The sequence below is a fragment of the Bufo bufo genome, chromosome 6, assembly GCF_905171765.1.
Source record: "Bufo bufo chromosome 6, aBufBuf1.1, whole genome shotgun sequence".
Taxonomy (NCBI): Eukaryota; Metazoa; Chordata; class Amphibia; order Anura; family Bufonidae; genus Bufo; species Bufo bufo.
This window is the reverse complement of record NC_053394.1, coordinates 84,551,660-84,578,855: the sequence shown is the minus strand read 5'-3', so window position 1 is coordinate 84,578,855 and position 27,196 is coordinate 84,551,660. Positions and strand designations below refer to the sequence as shown.

The following is a 27,196-nucleotide window of genomic DNA, read 5'->3' as shown; positions in this document are numbered from 1 at the left end:
CTCTGCTGCTCTTGAAGCGGATCCTGCGCAACCTGTGGTCTAGCGACACGGGGCCGGGTACGCCTGGTGCTATCAGGGACCTCAGCCTCCTCATCCGAACTTTGGGTCAGAGAGCCACTGCTTTCTACAGGTTCATATTCTGACCCGCTAGATTCATCAGATGAGGGTTCCCACTCCTCATCCGACTGGGTCAGAATCCTGTAGGCCTCTTCAGAAGAATACCCCCTGTTTGACATTTGGGCAACTAAATTTAGGGGTATTCCCTGAGACTACCCAAGAAAAAAAGCAAGCCTGTCTTACAAATGGGAGGCTAGCGAAGTACCGGAGGCCGCTGCGGTTGATAAAAAATATCAAAACTGATTTTTTTATCGCCGCAGCGCGTGTAAAGTGAATGTGCAGTGATCAAAAAATAATAATTTTTTGTCACTGCGGTGGGGCGGGCGTGGGTGAACGCACGTGTGGGCGACCGATCAGGCCTGATCGGGCAAACACTGCGTTTTGGGTGGAGGGCGAGCTAAGGTGACACTAATACTATTATAGATCTGACCGTGATCAGTTTTGATCACTTACAGATACTATAAAAGTACAAATGCTGATTAGCGATACGCTAAACAGCGAATAAGTGACTGCGGTGCGGTGGGCTGGGCGCTAACTGATCCCTAAACTACCTAACCAAGGGGCCTAAACTATCCCTAAAACCTAACAGTCAATACCATTGAAAAAAAAAAGTGACAGTTTACACCAAGCATGTCAAACTCAAAGGCTAACATGGGCCAAAAAAACAAAATTTAGGTTTATGTGGGCCGCATCAAAAAAAATAAAAAAAATCGTACATTTTCATAGAACAACATTGTTGTTTCATGACTGCTGACCCCCAACATCCCGTTGCCCAATAACACAAGTGAGACCTAGGTTTGTTGGGTAAGGGCAACGGCCACAGCTTTATTTATTTTAAACATCAAATGCCAGCAAACATATCACCCTGTCAGCTGTTGGAATGTTTCCCCAACAGACAGCTCTACCATTAATAATAAAAGAGTCCGGAGCAACCTGCTCTCAGTAGGCTTCGACTCCCCAAGCCGCCTCTGCACCTTTTACCACTGCACTGTGCTGGCCAGGTCGCCCACACTTCTTCTGAAAGACCCTTTGGTCTCAACCTCATCAGTCTGGTCCATGCTCCCTTTGCACAAGACCCCATGCCCCCCAGCACAACACCTCATGACCCCCTTCACAAGACCCTAGTCCCCTTTTGTACAACACTCCATGCCCTCTTTGCACAAGACCCCATGCCCCCTTTGCACAAGACCCCATGCCCCACTGCACAACACCCCATGACCCCCTTCACAAGACCCCATGCCACCCTGCACAGCACCCCATGACCCCCTTCACAAGACCCTATTCCCCTTTTGTACAACACTCCATGCCCTCTTTGCACAAGACCCCATGCCCCCTTTGCACAAGACCCCATGCCCCACTGCACAACACCCCATGACCCCCTTCACAAGACCCCATGCCACCCTGCACAGCACCCCATGACCCCCTTCACAAGACCCCATGACCCCCCTTCACAAGACCCCATGACCCCCTTCACAAGACCCCATGCCCCTTTTGTATAACACTCCATGCCCCTTTTGCACAACACCCCATGCCACTTTTGCCCCCATATCCCCCCTGCACAAGACCCCATTCACTGTTTTAAAAAAAAATAAAAAATTCAAACGACAATATTAGCATTAATATTTACTTTTCTTACCTTGTGAATCTGGTACCCTGCGTCTATAGCCGCAATGGCGCCGTCCGCAGCATGTGTCAGAACTCCTTCAAGGCGGAGCCTGATGACGTCACATCAGGACGTGACGTTGACCTCTGCGCACCTCCATCCTCTCCTGGACCGCCTCCGCCAGCCTCCATCCTCTCCTGGACCTCCTCCAACTGCTCCTGGACCGCCTCCGCCAGCATCCATCCTCTCCTAGACCGCTTGTCAGCTACTGGACCGCCTCTAACTTCTCCTGGACCGCCTCCGCCAGCCTCCATCCTCTCCTGGACCGCCTCCAACTGCTCCTGGACCGCCTCCGCCCAGCATCCATCCTCTCCTAGACCGCTTGTCAGCTACTGGACCGCCTCCAACTTCTCCTGGACCGCCTCCGCCAGCCTCCATCATCTCCTGGACCGCCTCCAACTGCTCCTGGACCGCATCTGCCAGCATCCATCCTCTCCTAGACCGCTTGTCAGCTACTGGACCGCCTCCAACTTCTCCTGGACCGCCTCCGCCATCCTTCAACCGCTCCTGGACCGCCTCTGACTTTTTTATTTTATCTCCGCCCGCCTCCAGGTAACCAGAGCAATGAATATCTTTGCCGGGCCGCAAAGATATTCATTGCGGGCCGCATGTTTGACACCCATGGTTTACACTGAGCGCTTTTTTCCTTTCACTAGTGATTGACAGGGGCGATCAAAGGGTTAATTGGGGTGCAGGGGGGTGATCTGGGGCTAAAGTGTACTGTTGGTGCTACTCACTGTGATCTCTACTGCTCTGCTGGATCCAACCAACGAAAAGGACCAGCAGAGGAGCAGACAAGCCATATAACAGATCATATTTACTAATATGATCTGTTATACGGCTTGTGATTCGTTTTTTTGAAAATCGCCAGCCTGCCAGCCAATGATCGTTGCTGGCAGGCTGGTGACGAAATTGTTCTTTAACTTTTGCCGGCCCGCGATGCGCATGCGCGGGCCGGCTTTGAGCGAAATCTCGCGTCTCGCGAGATGACGCACGGATGCGTCCAGGAGGAATGAATCAACCAGGCGGTCGGGAGGTGGTTAAAGGGATTTCCCACTCTTACTTTAAGAGTGCATTTACACCAACAGATTATCTGACCAATTTTTGTCCAGTCAGACTAATAGGGTGTGAATGGCCATGTGACCAATGATTGGTCAGAAAATCTGCCAGATAAGTGTTAGTGTACAGTAAATAGGTTTCGATGTAAAATTGATCAGCCACTCGAGAATCTGGTATTGAAAGGACATCACTTTTGCTATGGACAGGGCTAGAAGTATTCCTCTCCATGGTGCACACGCAAACTCCTGAATCCATTGCATCTGTGCATGCACCGGGGAGGGGAATAATGCTGACCCCACTGTCCACAGCAAAAGTGATGTCCTGTCCATATCCTGGACCAGAAACCCTGTTAAGGAACGTGACATTGGTGGAAGCTGCATTTTCAGAAGAGGAGGAGACCAGGATCCTGCGACGCTGATCCATGCGAATTCGACTTGAGATGTGTTAAGTGTGATAAATGTAATAAACCCTTTAAACAGCCTTGTTGGCATGAAGACCCCCATTAATAAGTAAGCGATAGTATATTCTACCAATATCTCCCTTTAAAGAGCATATTATTTTATTACTTCCAGTTTTCTTGACAATTCTTACTTTCTGTACATACATACCATTAGAGGTAAATATACAAAAGTTTCAATTTATCATCAGAACTACTTGCTAACTTTTACAGATAAGCAATTAGACAAAAAAAAGGCCACTAAACAAGCCAGGGTGAAAGCATTTATTTTATTTTCTCATTACTGGCCCGTGAGACCTTCAATATCATGTACCGTAATTGATTAAGAGGACCTGTCACTACTCCTGACATTCCTGTTTTAATAGCTCCATGCATTCCCCATGTACTAACAATTCTGGAACATCTATTCTTATGTCTGTATGTTGTACCATTTCTTTATTATTTGCACTAGAAGTTATGAATGAATTGCTAGCAGTCTGCAGTAAGGGTACAGAGGGGTGGTAACCAGTTGGGGGTGTGTACCTGCACAGACTGACTCTATCCATTGTCATTGTCAGTCTGCCATTGTCAGACTGTGCAGGTACACCCCCCCCCCCCCCCCAACTGGTTAACTCCCCTCTGTACCCTTACTGAAGGCTAATAGCAATTCATTCATAACTTCTAGTGCAAATAATAAAGGAATGGCACAACATACAGACATAAGAATAGATGCTCCAGAATTGTTAGTACGTGGGGAACACATGGATCTATTAAAATAGGCATGTCAGGAGCGGTGAAAGGTCCTCTTTAACTCAACCTATAATTCAGCCTCTTCATATTCTTATTTAATGCTATGTTTGCCACAAGAGGATTTATATTTTGTATTCTACAGGATGGCCTGATATGAAACTTTTCCATTACTGTGTCTCTCTAAGGGCCATTATATTTGTAGATTTAAAAAATAATCAATTTGCAGACATCCCTGTATTCAGATCCCCTGAAGAAATTAAATTTTATACCAATTTCCACAACCATAAAATGATAAAACCTCTGCATAGCAAAAGGCTGCATTAGTTTAAAAATCAATTTAATAGTGATGATGTTTATACCTATTGATTTTCCAGCTGAACGGGCTTAGTTGGACATTAAAGCCAATCTTCTTTTCAGTTTCCACATATTATGTTAACTGTTTATAAACCGAAATTCTATTTTTTTTTATAAATACCACTTTAAAGGAGTTGTATACACAATGCAAAAAATCTATATGGATTTAATGGTTTACGGCAAGACTATACTGCAGTGAAGGGGATATTGGTAATACACCCTTCCACACTTAAGCCTCTTTTACACAGTTATTGTTTGATCAGTGATTTCCATCAGTGATTGTGAGCCAAAACTAGGTGCAGACCAAAGACACAGAAGAGATGCAAATCTTTCCATTATACCATACCTCTGAGTAGCCTTCACTCCTGATTTTGGTTCACAATCACTGATCAATAGAGATGGCCTTGCGGTTCGCCCGGCGGTTGTTTCGCGGCGAACTTTGCGCGTTCCCGATTCGCCGATCATGCGAACATATGACAATGTCCGCTGTCACCATATTCTTTTCCATTGCGCTGAACTTTGACCCAGGACACATCCATCAGGTGGGACAGGACAGCCAATTGAGATGTTTCAGCACATGGACAGACCCCCACCCTATAAAAGAACCCAATATGGCAGCCATTTTACATTCTGTGTTTTGCCAGTGTAGGAAGAGATTGCTTTGTGGAGCAGGGACAGGCTGTTAGGGACACCAAATGCTATCTAATAGGGCCACAAAAGTCCTTTTAAGGACTGGTATAGGTGTGATATCGATAGGTGTGATATACTGAGGGGTGTGATATATTTATAATATACTTTTTAACATAGAAAGCATATTATAGTGCATTTGTATTGTGCTGCAGTTGTGTGCGGTTCTGCTGCGAAACTGCAGCTATATAGAGGGACAAACGCTATAGGAACAACTAATTGCAACGGGTGTGTTATACCTGTTGACCCCCCCCCCCCCCCCAAAAAAAATAATTGAGGGGTGTGATATACCTGCTTCCACAAAATACTGATTAAGGGGTTCGATATATCTGCTTCCACAAAATATTGATTGAGGGATGCAATATACCTGCTTCCACAAAATACTGATTAAGGGGCTTGATATACCTGCTTCCACCAAATATTGATTGAGGACTGTGATATACCTGCTTCCACAAAATCCAAATTAAGGTGTTTGATATACCTGTTTCCACCAAATATTGATTGAGGGGTGTGATATACCTGCTTCCACAAAATACTGATTAAGGGGTTTGATATTCCTGTTTCCACCAAATATTGATTGAGGTCTGCGATATGCCTGCTTCCACAAAATACTGATTATGGGGTTCGATATACCTGTTTTCACCAAATATTATTGAGGCCTGCGATATACCTGCTTCCACAAAATATTGAAGAAGGGGTTCGATATACCTGTTTCAACCAAATATTGATTGAGGCCTACAATATACCTGATTCCACAAAATACTGATTAAGGGGTTCAATATACCTGTTTCTACCAAATACTGATTATGGGGTTCAATATACCTGTTTCTACCAAATATTGATTGAGGCCTATGATATACCTGCTTCCACAAAATACGGATTAAGGGGTTCGATATACCTGTTTCCACCAAATACCGGTATTGATTGAGGGGTGTGATATACCTGCATCCACAAAATACTGATTAAGGGGTTAGATATACAGTACAGACCAAAAGTTTGGACACACCTTCTCATTCAAAGAGTTTTCTTTATTTTCATGACTATGAAAATTGTAGATTCACACTGAAGGCATCAAAACTATGAATTAACACATGTGGAATTATATACATAACAAACAAGTGTGAAACAACTGAAAAGATGTCATATTCTAGGTTCTTCAAAGTAGCCACCTTTTGCTTTGATTACTGCTTTGCACACTCTTGGCATTCTCTTGATGAGCTTCAAGAGGTAGTCCCCTGAAATGGTTTTCACTTCACAGGTGTGCCCTGTCAGGTTGGGATTTCTTGCCTTATAAATGGGGTTGGGACCATCAGTTGCGTTGAGGAGAAGTCAGGTGGATACACAGCTGATAGTCCTACTGAATAGACTGTTAGAATTTGTATCATGGCAAGAAAAAAGCAGCTAAGTAAAGAAAAACGAGTGGCCATCATTACTTTAAGAAATGAAGGTCAGTCAGTCAGCCAAAAAATTGGGAAAACTTTGAAAGTAAGGGCTATTTGACCATGAAGGAGAGTGATGGGGTGCTGCGCCAGATGACCTGGCCTCCACAGTCATCGGACCTGAACCCAATCAAGATGGTTTGGGGTGAGCTGGACCGCAGAGTGAAGGCAAAAGGGCTAACAAGTTCTAAGAATCTCTGGGAACTCCTTCAAGACTGTTGGAAGACCATTTCAGGGGACTACCTCTTGAAGCTCATCAAGAGAATGCCAAGAGTGTGCAAAGCAGTAATCAAAGCAAAAGGTGGCTACTTTGAAGAACCTAGAATATGACATATTTTCAGTTGTTTCACACTTGTTTGTTATGTATATAATTCCACATGTGTTAATTCATACAGGGAGTGCAGAATTATTAGGCAAATGAGTATTTTGACCACATCATCCTCTTTATGCATGTTGTCTTACGCCAAGCTGTATAGGCTCGAAAGCCTACTACCAATTAAGCATATTAGGTGATGTGCATCTTTGTAATGAGAAGGGGTGTGGTCTAATGACATCAACACCCTATATTAGGTGTGCATAATTATTAGGCAACTTCCTTTCCTTTGGCAAAATGGGTCAAAAGAAGGACTTGACAGGCTCAGAAAAGTCAAAAATAGTGAGATATCTTGCAGAGGGATGCAGCACTCTTAAAATTGCAAAGCTTCTGAAGCGTGATCATCGAACAATCAAGCGTTTCATTCAAAATAGTCAACAGGGTCGCAAGAAGCGTGTGGAAAAACCAAGGCGCAAAATAACTGCCCATGAACTGAGAAAAGTCAAGCGTGCAGCTGCTAAGATGCCACTTGCCACCAGTTTGGCCATATTTCAGAGCTGCAACATCACTGGAGTGCCCAAAAGCACAAGGTGTGCAATACTCAGAGACATGGCCAAGGTAAGAAAGGCTGAAAGACGACCACCACTGAACAAGACACACAAGCTGAAACGTCAAGACTGGGCCAAGAAATATCTCAAGACTGATTTTTCTAAGGTTTTATGGACTGATGAAATGAGAGTGAGTCTTGATGGGCCAGATGGATGGGCCCGTGGCTGGATTGGTAAAGGGCAGAGAGCTCCAGTCCGACTCAGATGCCAGCAAGGTGGAGGTGGAGTACTGGTTTGGGCTGGTATCATCAAAGATGAGCTTGTGGGGCCTTTTTGGGTTGAGGATGGAGTCAAGCTCAACTCCCAGTCCTACTGCCAGTTTCTGGAAGACACCTTCTTCAAGCAGTGGTACAGGAAGAAGTCTGCATCCTTCAAGAAAAACATGATTTTCATGCAGGACAATGCTCCATCACACGCGTCCAAGTACTCCACAGCGTGGCTGGCAAGGAAGGGTATAAAAGAAGAAAATCTAATGACATGGCCTCCTTGTTCACCTGATCTGAACCCCATTGAGAACCTGTGGTCCATCATCAAATGTGAGATTTACAAGGAGGGAAAACAGTACACCTCTCTGAACAGTGTCTGGGAGGCTGTGGTTGCTGCTGCACGCAATGTTGATGGTGAACAGATCAAAACACTGACAGAATCCATGGATGGCAGGCTTTTGAGTGTCCTTGCAAAGAAAGGTGGCTATATTGGTCACTGATTTGTTTTTGTTTTGTTTTTGAATGTCAGAAATGTATATTTTGTGAATGTTGAGATGTTATATTGGTTTCACTGGTAAAAATAAATAATTGAAATGGGTATATATTTGTTTTTTGTTAAGTTGCCTAATAATTATGCACAGTAATAGTCACCTGCACACACAGATATCCCCCTAAAATAGCTAAAACTAAAAACTACTTCCAAAAATATTCAGCTTTGATATTAATGAGTTTTTTGGGTTCATTGAGAACATGGTTGTTGTTCAATAATAAAATTAATCCTCAAAAATACAACTTGCCTAATAATTCTGCACTCCCTGTAGTTTTGATGCCTTCATAGTCATGAAAATAAAGAAAACTCTTTGAATGAGAAGGTGTGTCCAAACTTTTGGTCTGTACTGTACCTGCTTCCACCAAATATTGAATGAGACCTGTGATATACCTGTTTCCACAAAATACTGATTAAGGGGTTTGATATACCTGCTTCCACCAAATATTGTTTGAGGCCTGCGATATACCGGCTTCCACAAAATACTGATTAAGGGGTTCGATATACCTATTTCAACCAAATATTGATTGACGCCTACGATATACCTGCTTCCACAAAATACTGATTAAGGGGTTTGATATACTATCTTCCACCAAATATTGATTGAGGCCTGCGATATACCTGCTTCTACAAATACTGCTCTTCTCTAGGGACTTTGGCACAGGGTCATTTTGAAAATGACAGGCAGAGGAAAAGGCAGGCCATTCCGAAGGGGTGGCAAGGGTCGGGCAGGTGCACCAGGCCAGAGCTTAAGTGGGAAGTTGGAGAAGGTGCGTGCCATTACTTTAAAGGGCACACCAGAGTTGGTTCAGTGGCTCACTTCTGCACCCTCCTTATCCTCTATCTGCACCCATCTTAACTATCTGCTGTGTGCACCCCCAAATACACCACCACCATAGCCCCTCTACTCGAGTCAGAGGAATTATTTTCCCATCCATTCCCAGATCTTACCGATGCACAGCGATTCTTGACATCGAATGAGGAGGAGGAGGTTGCAACGGCCGCCACCCAGCGGTCTGACAACAGTACCCAGATCAGCCCAAGAAGGGTGGTCCCTGCTGTTGCTGCCTACTCCGAGATCTCTAATGTCCGTGGTGCCCACAAGAGAGAAAGAGGGGAGGAGTTCAGATGAAGAGACGGAGCAGCAGTGAGGGAGGAGAAGGAGGAGAAGCAGGCAGAGCTCGCAGGGCACAGTAGGCAAAAATCAGACTGCAAATGTATATGGAGCGAGCCATCCACCATGCACGGTCATTTCTGGTGCTCCCAGGATGCCGGCACATTGCTCCGCAGTGTGGGCTTTTTTTTAACAGTGTTGCCATCTGCAGCCTATGCTGTCAATGCATAAGTCGCGGTAAACCCAACACTCACATAGGGACGACTGCCTTAATAAGGCACCTGGACTCCCATCACTGAGCCCAGTGGGAGCAAAGCCGTCAGAACCCACAAAGCCACACTTCTGGCGCTCTACGTCCTGCCTCTTCTCCTTCTCCTCTCTTCTCCCATTTGTGCTCCACTCCACCTTTCACCGTGCAGTCGTCGAGCGTAAAAAGTTGATGACGCCGGATAAGTCTCTTGCCCAATGGCTGACCGCTGGCTTGTCGGAACTGCTGGCCTGCCAACTACTGCCATATAAACTGGTGGACTTAGAGGCCTTTAGAAAATTTGTGGCTATTGGCACAGCGCAATGGAAGGTCCCGGAAGGAAATATTTCTCCCAGAAGGGCATTTTAGAGCTATATGGCCACGTTCAGCAGCAAGTGAATATATCTCTGGCACACAGTGTCGGTGCCAATATACATCTGACTACAGACACGTGGTCTAGCAAACACGGGCAGGGAAGGTACATAACTTTTACTGCCCAGTGGGTGAACCTTCTGACGGCCGTCAAGCATGTAACCTGTGGCTCCCATGTGCATTTGGTTTTACCGCCAAGGATTGCATGCAGGCCTGTCTCTTCTTCTCCTACACCTACTCCCTCCTCCTTTTCCACTGCTACCGCCTCTTCTGCTGCATCCCCCAAGCTCCCCAGAACCTATTCAACATGCCAGGTGAGACATTGCCATGCTGTGCACACCGGTCCTGCACTGCTTTCAGCTCTACGGTCACAGGCCTATCAATTTGACAGTTGGTAAAGTGGTGTGCAACAACAGTGCCAATCTGCTGAGCACACTGAAACAGGGCAAAATGACACATGTGCCGTGCATGGCACACGTCCTGAACTTAGTCGTGGAGCAATTCGTTGACAAATACCCCGGGGTCCAGGACGTCTTGCGGCAGGCCAGGAAAATCTCTGGCCATTTTAGAAGATCTTACACGGCCATGGCTCGCCTTGCTGACATTTAGCGGCGACACCACTTGCCCGTCAGACGTCTTATTTGTGAAAGACCGACGCTCTGGAACCCCACTTTGTATATGCTTGATAGGCTGCTCAAGCAGCAAAGTGCCGTTAACGACTACCTGTACGAACTCTGCAGCAGGACAGGTTCTGGGGAGCTTGGTTTCTTTTCACCGCGACAGTTACTGCTCATGCGCAACGCATGCAGACTGCTGCAACCATTTGATAAGATCACCAAACTGGTCAGTCGCAGCCAGGGCGCCATCAGTGACATCATACCTTACGCCTTCTTTCTGGAGCATGCGTTGCGTTGTGTCATTGATCAAGCCGTCGAGGAGCAGGAGCTGGAAGATGAGGAAGTCGCAATGCTGAATAAATTCCCAGGGGGGGCTACTCCATCTGAGACAAGTCAGCAGGAGTCCGAAGAGGAGTCAGAAGAGGATGGTGGCTGGGGGGAGAAGGAGGAGCAAGAAGAGCAGGGTTTGAGGGGGACTTTAAACTTTTCGGGGATCCCTGGTGTTGTCCGTGGCTGGGGGAGGAGACCGAGGACGATATTCTCCTGGATGATGAGCAGGAGCCAGGGCGCTCCACTGCTTCCAATTTAGTGCAAATGGGGTCCTTCATGCTCCAGTGTTTGAAGAGGGACCCCCGTATAAAAAGCATAAAGGGCAAATACCAGTACTGGGTGGCAATGTACTTAGACCCCCGGTACAAACACAAAATAGCGGACATGTTACCAGCATCACAGAGGGCTGGCAGAATGCAGCATTTCCAGGCCTTGCTAAGAGAGATGCTGCATTCTGCTGTTGCGGGCTCTTGCAGAGGAATTTCCACCCACAGCAAAACAAGTGGTTTAACGGCCTATGTGGACGCTCTGAGAAGCGAGGAACCTCTGGACTACTGGCAGAATGCAGCATTTCCAGGCCTTGCTAAGAGAGATGCTGCATTCTGCTGTTGCGGGCTCTTGCAGAGGAATTTCCACCCACAGCAAAACAAGTGGTTTAACGGCCTATGTGGACGCTCTGAGAAGCGAGGAACCTCTGGACTACTGGGTGTGCAGGCTTTACCTGTGGCCAGAGCTGGCACAATTTGCCATGGAATTCTTGGCTTGCCCCTCGTTGAGTGTCCTGTCCGAAAGGACGTTCAGCGCAGCAGGGGGGATCATGACCGATAAGCGCACTCGCCTAGCTCATGACAGTGTGTACTCCCTCACATTTCTAAAAATGAATGAGGCATGGATCTCGGAGGAATTCAACACCTGTGACGACCATGTCTAATTGAATTTCCTCATGCCAGCCCACACATATCCGCCACCACACAGAACAAAGAATGGTCCTTATCTTATGTATATACGCGCTTAGACATGAGAGGCTTAATGAGAGACTTTTTTACTTCTCTACAACTGGCCTGGTTATTGACTTCAGCACCCTTCACCGGCCACAGCACCTACATCCAGGCTCAGACTGGCCCACAGGGGTACAGGTGAATTCCCTGGTGGGCCCCTGAGCAAGGTGGGTGCCTAGTCTCCCACCCTCTGCACAAGTGGCACATAACACAGTAGACTTACTGCACTACATACATATATTCAACGTACAGCACCTCAACCAGCCTATGTTCATCTAAAAAACTTGATAGATTATTAAAGAAACTCCCGAGTTTATTATTATATGGAAGAGAAAAAAAGAGAAGAGGAGGCAGCGCTTCGTGTGTAGAACCTTACAAGTAGTGATAATGCAAATACACTGATTATGCTTACCATATAGGGTTGTGATGAGTCACAACACCTACTGTATAGATCGACTTGCTGGATTTTTCCCATCCAGCTTGCGGGAAGGACTCTGCGTCTGCTGCCCAGGTCTGTGCCCTTTTCCGTGGCTCACGGTCAATGGGATAAGGAAGGATTGGTTGAGAAAAGAATTCAGACCATTCCAAGCGGCACTGATGCAGAAAAGCACTCCGTACTACACTGTTACCATGAACGGTAATCTTTTATTCAAAAGTCGACGCGTTTCAGGGGCGAACTGCCCCCTTCATCAGGACAATAAAACTTTTACATGTGAACACATCCTTTGATATTATTTCTTTTATGCACTCCGTTTGAGCGCGATGTGCAGAAACACAGGGGGCGGGGCGGTACGGCGTGGGGGTCGCTAGGATCAGAGCTGAGATGACTTCTAGGTATAGAGGAAAGCTAGCCCGTATCCTCTTTTCCCCAGACCTAGAAATGAGCAAATTTACTTCGGATGGAACATCCGAAGTCGATTTGCATAAATCTTCGGTCTAATACTGTATGGAGCAGGAGCTCCGATGACTTCAGAAATTCATTTATACTGTAAAAAAACATTTCCCGAACTTGGGTTTGGTTCCAAGCTACCACTTGGAACCGAACCCGAGTTCGGGAAAAGTTTTTTTACAATATAAATTAATTTCCGAAGTTATTATGCGAAGTCTCGCGGAACTTCGCGAAGTAACAACTTTGGCTCATCAGAGTCAATACATTCTAATACTGTACGGAGCTCCTGCTCTGTACAGTATTAGAACGAAGTTTTAGGCGAATCGACTTCGGATGTTTCATCCGAAGTCGATTCGCTCATCTTTACCCAGGACCTACTTTCTCAAAGTTGATGCAGGGACTCCCATATTCAATTATCTGGTAGCATCTTGCTGCTGTGTGAGCAGGTAATATTTAACTGTATCCTTATGGTGGGCCTCCAAAGTAAATTTTACTGGTGGGCCCTAGGCACCCCAGTCCGATACTGCCTATATCTCCTGCCTTGCATCAGCACCAAACTCATATCACCAAGAGCACCCCAACTACTATCAGACAGGAGCCTCAACATCAAGGTGTGCCCCGAGGGAAGAAAGGGTGCACCCTCCTGTCATTGCCTTGCCCTAGGGAGCATCGGTGGGAGGATTGGCACTGTGATTTATGAGGATGACTGTTGAACCCAGAGCCACTACCACTCCCAACCTCTGATCTGTTCCTCCAGGACCGTGGCAATACACATGCTCCTGAAAAGTGCTTGATTACACTGAGATTTCAACCTAACCTTTACATAGGATGGTGTGGATTTTCAATGCAGATTTCGTTGTGGATTTCTCCATAAGTGTTCTGACTAATGGAGTGGATTTTCATCAGTCACCAATTATTTTTAGTAATGTAGAAGAAAAGATTACTTTTCACATTTCTAAAATTGGTTGTGAAAGGGGTTGACTACTATATCTTTTTTTCTGCACATCTGCTGGGCACAGCACATGAAGGCATTTCGAGATATCCTGCTATGAAACCACCGGCGCTGATGTCCAGTGCTTTAAATTACTTAATTCTTGTATAAAGCATTCTGTCCCAAAATGCCGCTGACTGATGATCATGTGACCAGACCTATCCGTATGCGTCCTCCATTGATTAAGAGTGTAAGGCACTGGCACCAGTTCTAATGTCATTCAAAGTGTTGTCAATAGAGGCTGCTCAAATATGTTTACGGCCTCTTTACTCACTATCTTGTCTGTAAACTTCATGATTTGGAATAAACTAGAAATAAAAAATAAACTATCCATTTTTGAAAATCTTGGATGAGATTAGAAAAAAAAAGGCCAGAATTTTCCCAGAAACAGTGGCACTCTTGCAGTAGCGTACTAAGAGGGGGGGGGGGGGGCATGGGGGGCGGTCCGCCCAGGGGGGTGCCAGAAGCAATGAGCGCTTCCATCAATACAGATGGAAGCACTCATTGCTAGAGCGCTGGGTCCTGTCCCTCACTGCTCAGCTCCCCACGCTCCTCCCCTCCTTCAGGCCAGCGGGGCATAGAATAGTGAAGCAGGAAGACTTCTCCCTGCTCCACCATTCAGCCTGCAGGCACAGATCTCGCTGCCGGCCTGCGTGGGTGGAGCCTGCAGCCTGTAAATCTGCATAAGCCCCACCCACACCGTGCTGCAGAACGATCTGTGCCTGCAGGGAAGAGCAGACTGTGAGCTTCAGGAACAGGACAAGGTGAGTAGTTGCTGTGTTTTTTTTTGTTTTTTTTATACAAAAAGGGCACAGAAGGCTTTATTACTATGGAGAGGGCACAGACAGAGGACTTTATTACTAAGCAGGGGGCACAGAGGACTTTATTACTAAGGAGGGGGCATAGAGGGCATTACTACTATGGAGGGGGCACAGAGGGCATTACTAATGTGAAGGGGGCACAATGGGCATTTCTACTATGGAGGGGGCACAGAGCCAGAGGGCTTTACTATACTGTGAGGGGGCACACATCTGTACAAAATACTTTGAAGGTTGTACAATGAGGGCATTACTACTGTGAGCTACTGTGAGGGGGTACAATTTTTTTTAAGTATTGTGGGGGGGGGGGAGTGCCAGAGAAAGGACCTGCCCCAAACACCCTAGGCACGCCACTGCACTCTTGTCCAATGGCTGCATTCAAGTGAGTCCATGGATGGGGGGGCCCTAATTCCTTAAAGGGGTTGTGTCAACTCAGACACAACTAGGATATGCCACCAATGTCAGATAGGTGCAGTTTCCATCTCTTAAACCTCACCCATCTGTAGAAGGGGGCCCTCAAAGTTACCAATTGTACACTACACATGCGCGGCATACTCTCCATTCACTTCTAAGGGAGTATAGAAAATAGTTGAGCAAACACGCTCTGCTATTTTGGGAAATCACATAGAAATGAATGTACAGAGTACTGCGCAAGTGCTGCCACTGCTCCATTCACCTCTGTGGGACTGCCAGAAATAGCAAAGCCAGCGTTCAGCAATTTTCGGAAATACCCTAGAAATGAGAGGGCAGCCGCGCATGCACAGTGTGCTCTCATTCTAGAGATAGATGTGGGTCGCAGTGGTGAAACCTGAACCTATCTGACTTTGCTGGCATATCCTAGCGATATGCCACCAAGGTGAGGTGAGACAATCCCTTTAGGCCCTTCTTTCTAATTTCTTACAACCAATTTAAATTTTATTAGAAGGTTCTAATAACGAAAGTGTGACATACCCCTCCTTCTGGACAGGTGCTGGTTGGGTTATCACATGGGAGACCAGTATTTATGCAGTGAGGTCCTTTAGTATTTGGGGTGACATCTCCAAGGTTTGTTGATGCAAAAGCTGCTACAAATGATCCCTGCAAAGATATAACTACAATGATTATCTTATATAACTTAAAAGGGGATTCTCACATTACAAACTTATCCTCTGTGCACAGAATTGGGGATCTGATCATTGGGGGTCCAACTGCTGGGACCTCCACTGATCATGAGTATGTGCACTGCTGCTCCATTCACTCCGAGGGACTGCCGGAAATAGCCAAGCAGGGTACACAACTATCTTTGTTAGTCATGTAGAGAATGAATGGAGCAACAGTTTGTATGCTCAGCCGGCTGCTATTCATTCAGAGAAACAAGATCCCTATTTTTGTGATCAATGGGGGTCCCAGCCGTCAGATCTACCACTTCCTGCTCTGCAGCTGTTGGCTGAAGTTACACCTCATAGACTTTCTGCCACTCTCTACATGCACTCTGCACAAAATACTAGTAATACTCTCAGTGACTTGTTCCATTTTAGCAGTTTATTTACCTGCATTTGGACGAGGAAACAGGAAGACTGATTTAAAAGGTAGCAAAGAGCTGTCAGGATAACGTTCCAGAGCAGTGTGTATGGATGGTGGACAATAAAACTGTGGGAGCTGCTCATCCTCTCTACTGGTGCTCTGTCCGGGCCGCCCGGAGCCTGTTCGCCATGTGTGGGGGCCCTCATGTAACTACTGCTCCCAATACCACCTAACAGCTAGGTTACAATGACCTAGATGATGGGGAATTCATCAAAATGACTGTTCTGCTTCCCTCAGTCTAATGATGCGCCCCCTCTCAAAATCTTTCAGCTGGAAAAAATCTCTTCTGGTGCATTGTAGAGGCATGTCTACGATCTTTCACCAAGAGGTACACTACCCAGAATTAGCCTCTGAGAGAATTGTTATAGGAGAGCTAGGAGAGCAGGGGAAGGACTTTTACGCCCTCTTGTATCAAGACCCAGTGTCTAATCAGACCACACCTGTAATCATTTACATATCTGCCTGAGACATAACTGCATGGCGAGTTTTGCAGTAATCGGAGATTTCTATCTGGGTTGCATTATTTTTTTGCTAAGCAGGTTAGACCCATTTTTGTTCTTTATATGATTAGTTCTGACATATTACCTACTCTGTGCAGCAGTCCTTAGTTACAATCTGATTTAGCTATTTATTGTAGCTCAGTAGAATTATTACCTCGCCTGGCAGAGATCCCCCATTCTTCGCCTGTTCAAACAAGTAAGATGCATAACCCAAGTTGTCACTACTGATTAGGTGATTAGTATTGGGCATACTGACTGCATGTACCGCAAACCAACTGCAAACAATAGCAAAATAATGAGTATGTTTCATGGCTTCAATATCTATAGGTTAAGAACAGTGATTTGTTATAATATCATAGATGTCCAGCTAAATCAATGTAAATTTTTAATAAAGAAGGATCATAAAGTCGAAATGTGTCCAGCAGTATTGACCCCTTTAAGACGTAACTTTTAATAATAATTCATATTATATAAAATAATACCACTGTGGTGGTTCACCAGTGAAAATTGTGAAACAGACAAACAATGAGAAAAAGATAAAATATGCTCCTGCATGGAAGCCAACCGTTGATGCAGTATTTAGGTGGTGAGTAAACACAGGGCAGTTAAGGGGAGCAGTGAGGTATGTCTGACCTATCCCTGTGCTCACCCTGACTATTTCCTCAGCCCAGGGACGTCCCCTGAAGGTGGAGACTCCCTGTCCTCGTACCTGGGCTGACTGCCCTGCGTTTACCCTCCTCTCAAAAATGATTATCACAGCTCCCCAAGAACTGACGGGTATTAATCTGTGTCCCAGGTAACAGAGTACCCACACGGACACCAACCCACAAAATGAGATAAGACCAGATGATGTATATAAGTAGGTGGACAAAGATACGTATCACCTATAAACAAGAAAGAACCAAGCACAGGGGCATCATAGACGGTGCGTTCCCAGGCTGGCTCTCACAAAACTCACCACCTAAATACTGCATCAACGGTTGGCTTCCATGCAGGAGCATATTTTATCTTTTTCTCATTGTTTGTCTGTTTGTCACAATTTTCACTGGTGAACCACCACAATGGTATTATTTTATATAATATGAATTATTATTAAAAGTTACGTCTTAAAGGGGTCAATATTGCTGGACACATTATAATATCATAGGTATGTGATAGATAGATAGATAGATAGATAGATAGATAGATATCTTTACAGTTTATATGTGCTCTGTGATTACCTGACAAGTCCCACATCCACACCGTTCATGTCCACCATCTTCATTATCACCACATCTTTGTCTGTGTCGGATGGATATCTGCATGTAGCCAACATATGATTGTCAGTAGTAAATATGGACTGATCCCCAACCTGCGGCTCACGACCCCCAACTGTGTGGTTTGCCATAGGAGTCCTGAGTTATCACTACTTGCACTGTCAATTAACAATATTGCCTGCTAACCACTAAATAGTGCAATTTTTGGATGAAAAAATACCAGTGTCTAATTTCATTCGTAAATATTTATCTGCAAATGTTTGTAAAAAGATTTCTTGTTGCTCTATATTTGATGTCTCCTGACCATCACTCAAGGTTGAATGTGGCTACAAGGACAATGCTAAATTTCATACAAAAAAAAAGGCTCCCTGATGACATTTGCAGTACCCCAGAATAGGGTACTTGCAAACTGTTCTTGTTATGTAATGTTATTTAATATGTCAATGCACCAGCATATCTCTGTATGGATCAGTCAGGGTTAACTATCCTGACTCTGTCCCATTAGGAAGCTAGGGTTGGACTTAGATCCGACCCTAGCTCAGTTAGTTTTTCCAGTTGAGGAAAAAGGAGGAAGCTATGTTCTCATTCTTTAGAGAACTAGGCCTTCATCCCAGAGAAGCACTATCTCTGAGATATACACAGAGAGAAAACCATCTCTACTTCAAAGTACTAGAAAGAACTAGAAGGTCTGTAATCTGCGTGGCTCAGCACTGGAGTCAGTCAGTAAGGTATTTGCTGTTTAAGGTTGGTGGACACTTTACTGCAGTGAGAGGGACTTGGTTAAGACACCATTCACATTTGGACACGGTCTGGCCCACCGTATCTTTATCCTGTACCCCTCAGTAGGGAATTACAGCCATCATTACAAGAACAATATTGCCAGCCTTAAATTCTGCAGAAAGAGACTAGGGAGACAGAGAGAAAGAAGTTCTGCAATCCCCATTCTGACCCATATCCATACGTTGCTATCTGGGAAGATTTGTACAAAGAATTGTTTGAAACTGTGTTTTAATACCATTGGATGTACTACAACTCACATTCTGTACTATAGTAGACACTTGTTTTCTACAACTGGCCTGGTTACTGACTTCAGCACCATACGCCAGCCACAGCACCTACATCTCTTGCCTTGCACCAGACCCACAACACCAAGGGCACCCCAACATCAGGGTGTGTCCCAAGTGAAGTAAAACATAGCAATTCTGCCATAAATGTTGTTAGTAGGAAAATCCATTTATAAGACAGACCACTAATCGATCACACATATGTGTGTAAAGGTTTGATGAGATACAGCAGTGATGTGTGGAGTGTCTAGGAGTTAGACATGATTTTTGGACTGCTTTTTCTTAATTATGTTGAAGAGGTAGATTGCATTCAAGTAATCATTAATTGTAGGTAAGACAGACTTAGGAACTGAGGAAAATGGAGAAATATACAGGGTAGGAGCAGGCGTGCGATATGAAGTCTAGCAGAGATGAGCATAGTTTTGAAAAATGTGATTCTGTAACTTCGCCAAAGTTACCCGAGGAATTTGATTTTTTCCGAATTAATTAGTCTCGAATTGCTATAAACAGGTATACTCAGGCCACTTTGCCTTAGGGTATGGCCACACGGAGGATGGGTTGTGGCCACGCTGTGGTGAACAACTGCAAGGCCAATTAGCATTGACCACACTGTATAGTTCTTCTTCGTTGTTAATGGCCGGACGGCAGCTTTAAACAGGGGCTGTTGCTTGTATGGGGGTTTGGCTGGTTAGGTGGGGGCACAATATACATATTATTACTGTTCTTGCCTGCAATCTCCTGCAGGTTATTTGACAGTAAACACAGAATATTAATCAGCTCTGGCATAGCCACTTCTCCAACCCCAGTGCTCTCCTGTCCTACAGGTGGAAGCCCTTCTTCTGCCATCTGCTTTTCCTCCTTTTCCACATCATCTAATATCCATGAGAACATGTCATCAGGAATATCCAGCTCCTCCTCTCTCTGCATCTTGATTACTTTTCTAGGACAAGGAGACTTTGAAGGATGGTTTGGAAGAAGTAAAGTCAGCAAAAAATGAGAACGGTCATCATTAAGACCTGTCCCCCCTAAGGGGTGCAGACTGGATGGTATTTGTTGGCACGCTGGCACCCCAATAATAAAGGCTTCCACCTTATTGGTATTTAATTAATTATTTTAGTTTATGGCTGATGGTAGAAAAAAGTAAATGTGGGAATAAATAAAACTGACACAGCATAAGTCTTCCTGCACTCTCCCTGCAGTCTCCCTCTCCAATATTCTTCTATTAATCGTTTTCAGCATCACTGTTAATAGAGCATAAATGTAATGACCGGCGTCACAACCAGGGAGGGAAAAGGGAAAGCCTTGCCCAAGGGAGAGGGTAAGGTTGTGACCCCTGACTCACCTTGCAGCTGGCACCTGACTGCCCTGACGTCCCTAGACGGGTTCCTCACCCGTGCGGCGATCACGTGCCTAAACCCTGGCTTTCCCTGAAATGAGCCCTAGATAGTGAACGGGCCAGTGGGATCACTAGTCCGCACCACTGAACTAAGAGGGAAACACCAGGGAGAGGACAGACAATACATACAAACACATACACCCAGGTGGGCGACCACAGCAGTCCACAAAGGTCCAACAGGGATCCGGAGGATAGCGTTCTGGATCAACAATCAGAGAACGCAGCAATACAACTCCAGAGGGTCAGAATAGATGTCCAGGCAGGAAGCTCTATCTCTGGCAACCAGAGAAGTGTGAGAGGGGAATATAAGGAGGTTGGGAGTGCTGGACAAGGAACAGCTGAGGAGAAGGAGCTACGGATCCCTGAGTGAGCCAAAAGGGTTTGCAAAGCAAACCCAGAAAGCTACCATAAGGAAACAGCCCTATATTACATAGAGCGCGCAGCCAACCGCTGCGACCTCCTGACCCCGGGTACAACAGAGTCAGGCGTGGCTCTTGACACCCTCGTGACAATAAGCGCTTGCCACATCTCTCCCTATGCTCAGCTCACAGGACAAAGAAGAACACGTGGGATGAGGGTTTTATAGGAGATGGCTACCTTATGATTGGCTGGCTGCAAGACATTATGGGTGATCTCGGCTTCTTACTTTCACTTTGTAAAACATGCAGCTGTCATTTAAACAAAAAACTGATTCGTTACCACAAAGCGCTGGGAAATTCGGATTTGTTGCAAATCAAAGATTTCCTAAACTTCGGATCGAATTCCGCTTCAAATGCTTCGCTCAGTACTAATTATTAGGTATCCTGTTAGCGAGCTACAGCCATTGCAAAAAAAATCCACAGACGGAATTGCAGATCAGAGCGCAGCGCCAGCAGATAGATGCTATGAGCCCTTACCATACAGTTCACAAACCATATTTCTCAATTACACAATAGTGTTTTTTCTATTTGCCAGTAAAAGTTAATTCAGCCACAACCGACCGCCAACCATGGGAGTCTAGCCCCAACCATGGAACCCTCCCATCCTCTCCACCTGAGAATCTCTCCAACTTTAAGGACATTCCACCACAACAAACGCACAGGCTTGACCTCTTAAGCCTACGCATCCCTCCACACACGTAAAGCAGTCTCGTTGCCCTCCTGTAGGGCCAGACACCACATATCCAGTCCTACTGCGTTCAGGTGAACTCCGTCGGCCCGCCAAAAACCACTAACACCTTTTTCTAGTTCCATGTGCCTCACTGCTATTGCCCCATTCTTTGCCATAAAGCACCCAATTGCCCTATTACCTTCACCCGAGCCTTGTTCACACCCTCAACTGAGAGTGCATCCCGCCACACCTTCCGCTGAACTATATCTGACCACACAGTCACGAGCCTTGGGAATAACGCCCACAAGCTAAGTAGGTCAAATTTTGTATCCTTCACTAATTCCCGAAAAGGCTGTGCCCCCAGATCGTTGCCACCCACTTGAGGAACCTGTGGAACTCCATCAAAACCCCACCCCACATCATACCCCTACAACCCAGCCATCTTACCACTGCAACTCCAACTAGTCATTCCCCACACCCAACCTAGCCCTCTACTCTTCCCAACACCCCCAGGCTTTTGAGTATGTCACCCACGTACCGGGCACAATGATGACCGGATGAGCCTTGCTACGATGCCTCCAGAAGTTCTCACAGACACATCGGGCAATCCAGTCCAACCTCCTCTGCCTCTGGAGCCAGCTGCCGAAAACGCTCCCACGTACTGAGTGACAAACACTCCAATACCAGCCTCTGTAACAGCCGCACCACTAAAGGCGACGAGGCCGACAACCCATTAATTGCCTGCACCACTCCCAAATTGTCACAGTGGAAGCAAACCTTCCTATTACAGAAAATTTCCCCCCACAACATTACCGACACTACAAAAGGGAAAAGTTCCAACAGTGCCAAATTCTCCACCCAACCCTTCCTTACCCAACTATCCGGCCATCTACCAGCACCCCATTGACCCCCGCAGTAAACACCATACCCACTAAACCCCACCGCATCGGGAAAAAGCTCAAAACGAACGACCATTATAACTCTCCAAAAATGAGCCCCAGACCTGCAAATCCGCCTTCAATTCCCGACCTAATCTAACGTAATGATGCGGTGTCACTATAACTGCCGTCGCCCCCGCCAACCTCCTACTAAAAATCCTTCCCATGGGCATAATACGGCACGCAAAATTAAGTATTCCCAGGAGTGACTGAATCTTGTGCAAACGTCACACCCTTGCAACTTTCCCTTTTAAATCCTCCAGCTTATCCTGTGGAAGCCTACATTCCATCACACCGAATCAATCGCTATCCCTAAAAAACGTAATTCCGTCGTCGGGCCGATTGTTTTTTCAGTCGCCAGAGGAACTCCAAACGAATCAAGCAGCACTCACAATGTATGCAGCAACAAAGAACAAATGCATGAATCCGGGGGGCCAATACATAGGAAATCATCCAAATAGTGAATGATAGATTTACAACCCAACGAGTCCACTACCGCCCATTCCAGAAATGAACTGAACATCTCAAAATACGCGCATGAGAAGGAACAACCCATCGGCAGACAACGATCCAAGAAAAAAAACCCGTCCCAAAAACACCCCAACAAATGCAAACTATCCGGATGCACTGGCAATAACCTGTCTGTCTGGGGCAGCCCTGAATCACCCACGCTTTCCCTCTCACATTTCAAAAGTGGCAAGCGCAAGGTAATATCACAAAAAATAACATTAAATGGTGTTCACCAAAATGTATGACTTTTTATGACAGTGTTGAAGGAAGTGTGATATTTAAATATATATGTATATATGCCCTGACATATATACATGTATATTGGCCCTTGACTGTGGGCCCGTCCAGGTGGGACCAGGGGATATACATGAAGATGTATGTAGGCCTCCTTGACAGGCATACATCTCTATGTATATATATATATGTATGGATGGGCTTATTATCCCGTGTGTGTGTGTATGCATATTTGTGGATGTGCCCCAAACATCCATGAATATGCATATACTTATAAATATAATTGTGTATATATATATGTGTATGGATGTGCCCCAAGCATCCATACACATATAGTATAGGAACAAGACGTGCCGCCCCCCCCCCCCTCCTCATGCATCCCTGCAGGGGATGAGAAGATCTCCAGATGGCTGGACAATTATGTCCAGCCTCTGGTGACTTCAAAAGGCATGGGATCAATAGAGATCCGATGCCTTTTGGTATTTAACTATCCCCAACCATTGGGGATAGTTAACATAACAGAGAGAGGAACAAACGTCCCTCCCTCTGTTATCTGCACACCTCCGGCGCGATAATTATCGCGCCGCATGGTATGCAGACGTGTTACAGGCGGAGGATCAAAGGAACCCTCCGCCTGGAAGCGCGCTCCGGGATGCGCGGGCCGGCGCGGTGACGTCATATCACCGCGCCGGCCCACGTGTTCTGGCCGGCGGCGCGCACGTGCACGTCCGGACGTGCGGCCTCGGGAGCGAGCGCCGCCAAACTTAAATAGTCAGGCGGCGCTACGCTGAGGCACTTCTGTACAGAGCCCCAGCCGGAGAGGATCATCCCTGGACGAACGAGCAACCCCTGGACAACGAGCATTATACCTAAGTACCCCTCTGATACCCCCCTATTACTATATACCCCATTACTCTCACTCCCTATATACCCCACTACTCACCCTCACTGTATACCCCATTACTCTCACTCCCTATATACCCCACTATATACCCCACTACTCTCACTCCCTCTCAATATATACCCCCCTACTATATACCCCACTACTCTCACTCCCTATATACCCCACTATATACCCCCTTACTCTCACTCCCTATATACCCCACTATATACCCCACTACTCTCACTCCCTATATACCCCACTACTCTCAATATATACCCCTGGTAACCTTACCCTATATACCCCTGGTAACCCTAACCCTACCCTATATACCCCTGGTAACCCTACCCTATATACCCCTGGTACCCTACCCTATATACCCCTGGTACCCTATATACCCCTGGTAACCTTACCCTATATACCCCTGGTAACCCTAACCTATATACCCCTGGTACCCTACCCCTTATTACCCCTGATAATCCAACACCCCTAGTAATCCCTTCCCTGATTTACCCTAATCACCTCCCGCGGTATATTTATGCTTTATGGTTGGCTTACACTCTAGTAAGACCACCGTCAACCTTCGTCTACCCCATAGGGATAGTTTATAGTACTAGGTGGGTGGGCTGTTAATATTGAATGTGTGTATCGTATAGTTAGTTTGTGGGTGGAATTGGGAATGTGTAGTGTAGTTGAGTACTGTATAATTAGTGCTGTATTGTAAATGTATTGCGTAGTGTATTGTTAATAAATACTGTTATATTTGTATCCGTCGGTAACGTGTAGTTATTGGCGATAGTTAGTTAGTAAGGCGCATGCAGCTAGTGTAGCGATCAGTGTAAGGCATAGTGAAGGTATTGTTATTATTATATAAAGGTATAAATAGGCGGAGTTATCAATAGACGGCTCCTCCTATTTATGAATATTAAGTATCAATATTTGCATAAATATTGGTGACTAATATTCTCCCTTTACATTGGCGAGCCAGGCCCACTGCTGAGAATTAGTTTTCTGTGTTTGGGTTTTGGTGAAAAGAATCGCTTACGCTGTGAACTAGTCAGGCGGGAGGGACGCGGTCAGTGGATTCTGAGCGTCCATTGCCTGATAGTTCGTATAGGTAAAGCGGTTTGTTCAATCAGAACCAAACACAGAGCAACCTCTACAGCAGAGAATCTAAAATCTTTTCTGATTTTTCTGTATTAATATTTTCTGATTCCCTTACACGCCCACTGGAGAGAAGTCATCACCTACACCACTGAAGAGAGAACCGTCGTCATTGAAGTCGAACATAAGTCGTCTGGCTGGTCGGGAGAAGGCGTTCCGAATATTGAAGGACCTCCTCCACGCAGCAATACAGCACAACAAACGACACCAATGAAGATGGCCTCTCGTCAAAAAGTAAGTATGAACTTCGCCACACTGCAACACCTCAGCAAACATAGCACATACAACCCCATCATTCCCACCACCTACAAATCCACTGAGCTGCTATGGTCCACTTTATTGGACCAGGCATACGCTCATGACAAACTCTGCATTAATTGCAGCATGTTTAAAAAAAACAAAAAACGGTTCCAAATGTTAGCCAAATTGGTTCACACCTTTGAGGATATCATTTGGAAGCCGGAACATCTGGAAACACTTAACAGCACGGCAAAGGCAGAGGAAGTTTCCAACACTGCAAACTTCCACTGCAATTGTTGTGTTGAGAACATTAAACAGTTACACACATTACAAACACAACTACAAGAGAAATCCCAGTGTACGGTCGAGAGGGGCAGGGAAATTTGCGTGTTAGAGTCTAGACTCTCTGACAAGGAGAGTTTCTACTCTGACATGGATAAAGAACTGCTCAGACTGTACACTGAGATAAACCAGTTCAGGAACAATACGGTATCTATGGATAACATGATTGTTCAACTTCGAGAGGACCTGGCTGCAAAAACGCAAACCATTGCGGATTTGCAGCAGGTCATCTCGAATCTGTCACGGCCTGGTGCTAACAGTATGGTGCCCACGAAACAGGTTTGTGTTTCGGAAACGGCACAGGGGGAGATAGCGGCGACAGCGCCAAGATCTTCCACGGATCAAACATCCGATACAGTAGACACTAGGGGACAGGTGGAACGGACGCTACATTTCACCCACACACCCAGGGAGAATAGTAGCAACCGATCCCAGGAACAGGGCAACGATTGGAGAGAGGAAAGTGGTTGGCCATTTACCACTTCCAATCCGCCAACGCGTCCGGAAAGACAGGAAGATTTTTATCCTAACCATTCCAGTATGGAAAGGATAAACTTCCTGTTACGGATCTGCAAGGAGATCCCAAAATATGATCCCAGTGTAGATCCGTTTACTTCATGTGATATCTTCGAGGGTCACTGTAACAAGTACTCAGTGGCTCACGAATATCGCATGGAGTTATTCAAGTTATGGTTACCTACACACCTAAACCAAAGGTATGAGGTAACGGGGAGGACGCAACCCATGAATGGACAGTTTTATGACAAGGAGGAACGTCTCTCCATACTCATGAGACTGGCAACGGGCCATTGGGACGTCACTCCGGATATCCTGTCCAAGTTCAAACCCACTATACATGACGAACCTCTGTCTATGTGTAGTCGGTTTGAAGCAATGTACAGAAGGGTTACAAAAGATCATGGTATCGGAATTCCACAGGGTATGATACGTATGTTTGTGGAAAAATTCCCATACCTTGACACTGCAATCCGGTTGAGTGCAGCTAGGGAGCCATCCCTCACGGATGCTGCTATGATTATTGAGCAGTGCAGACAGGATACACTGCTCAATAAGAAATCCGTCAAAGTGACGGAGCGTGCGCCTGTACACGATACATCTCAAGATGAACGGGTACAGCACACAAAAGGTAACTCGGCTATTCGCCCCACAGCCCCGCCATTGGAAAGGATTGGAGGCATTCGATGCTTCCTATGTTTACAATACGGGCACATAAAGAGGAATTGTCCACAATGGTCACGTAACAACCGGACAAATCCTGAGAGAACAGGCAATAATAACGGTTTCAAGATGAAACCTAATTATGCCAAACCAGTGGGGGAATATCTGGGACATTCACAGGTCCAGACACCAAAACGTGTGGCTGTTGTGAATGACCCAGCGCGTTCGGTAATGAGTGTGGAATCCCTGGAATCCACACGAAGGGTTCATAGCAAGAACCCACAAG

The 27,196-nt window shown here is 45.8% G+C and overlaps 1 protein-coding gene across 1 annotated transcript in view; it reads right to left on the bottom strand.

The window, feature by feature from the left end:
* ASAH2 (N-acylsphingosine amidohydrolase 2) overlaps positions 1–27,196 on the bottom strand; it is an 84,430-nt gene that overhangs the window by 39,155 nt on the left and 18,079 nt on the right. Inside the window, exons 6-8 of the mRNA XM_040438310.1 lie at positions 17,839–17,916; positions 16,773–16,893; positions 15,507–15,632 (exon numbers count right to left, since the gene is read on the bottom strand). Coding sequence (XP_040294244.1) covers positions 15,507–15,632; positions 16,773–16,893; positions 17,839–17,916 — 325 coding nt within the window. The remainder of the gene's footprint in view (positions 1–15,506; positions 15,633–16,772; positions 16,894–17,838; positions 17,917–27,196) is intronic.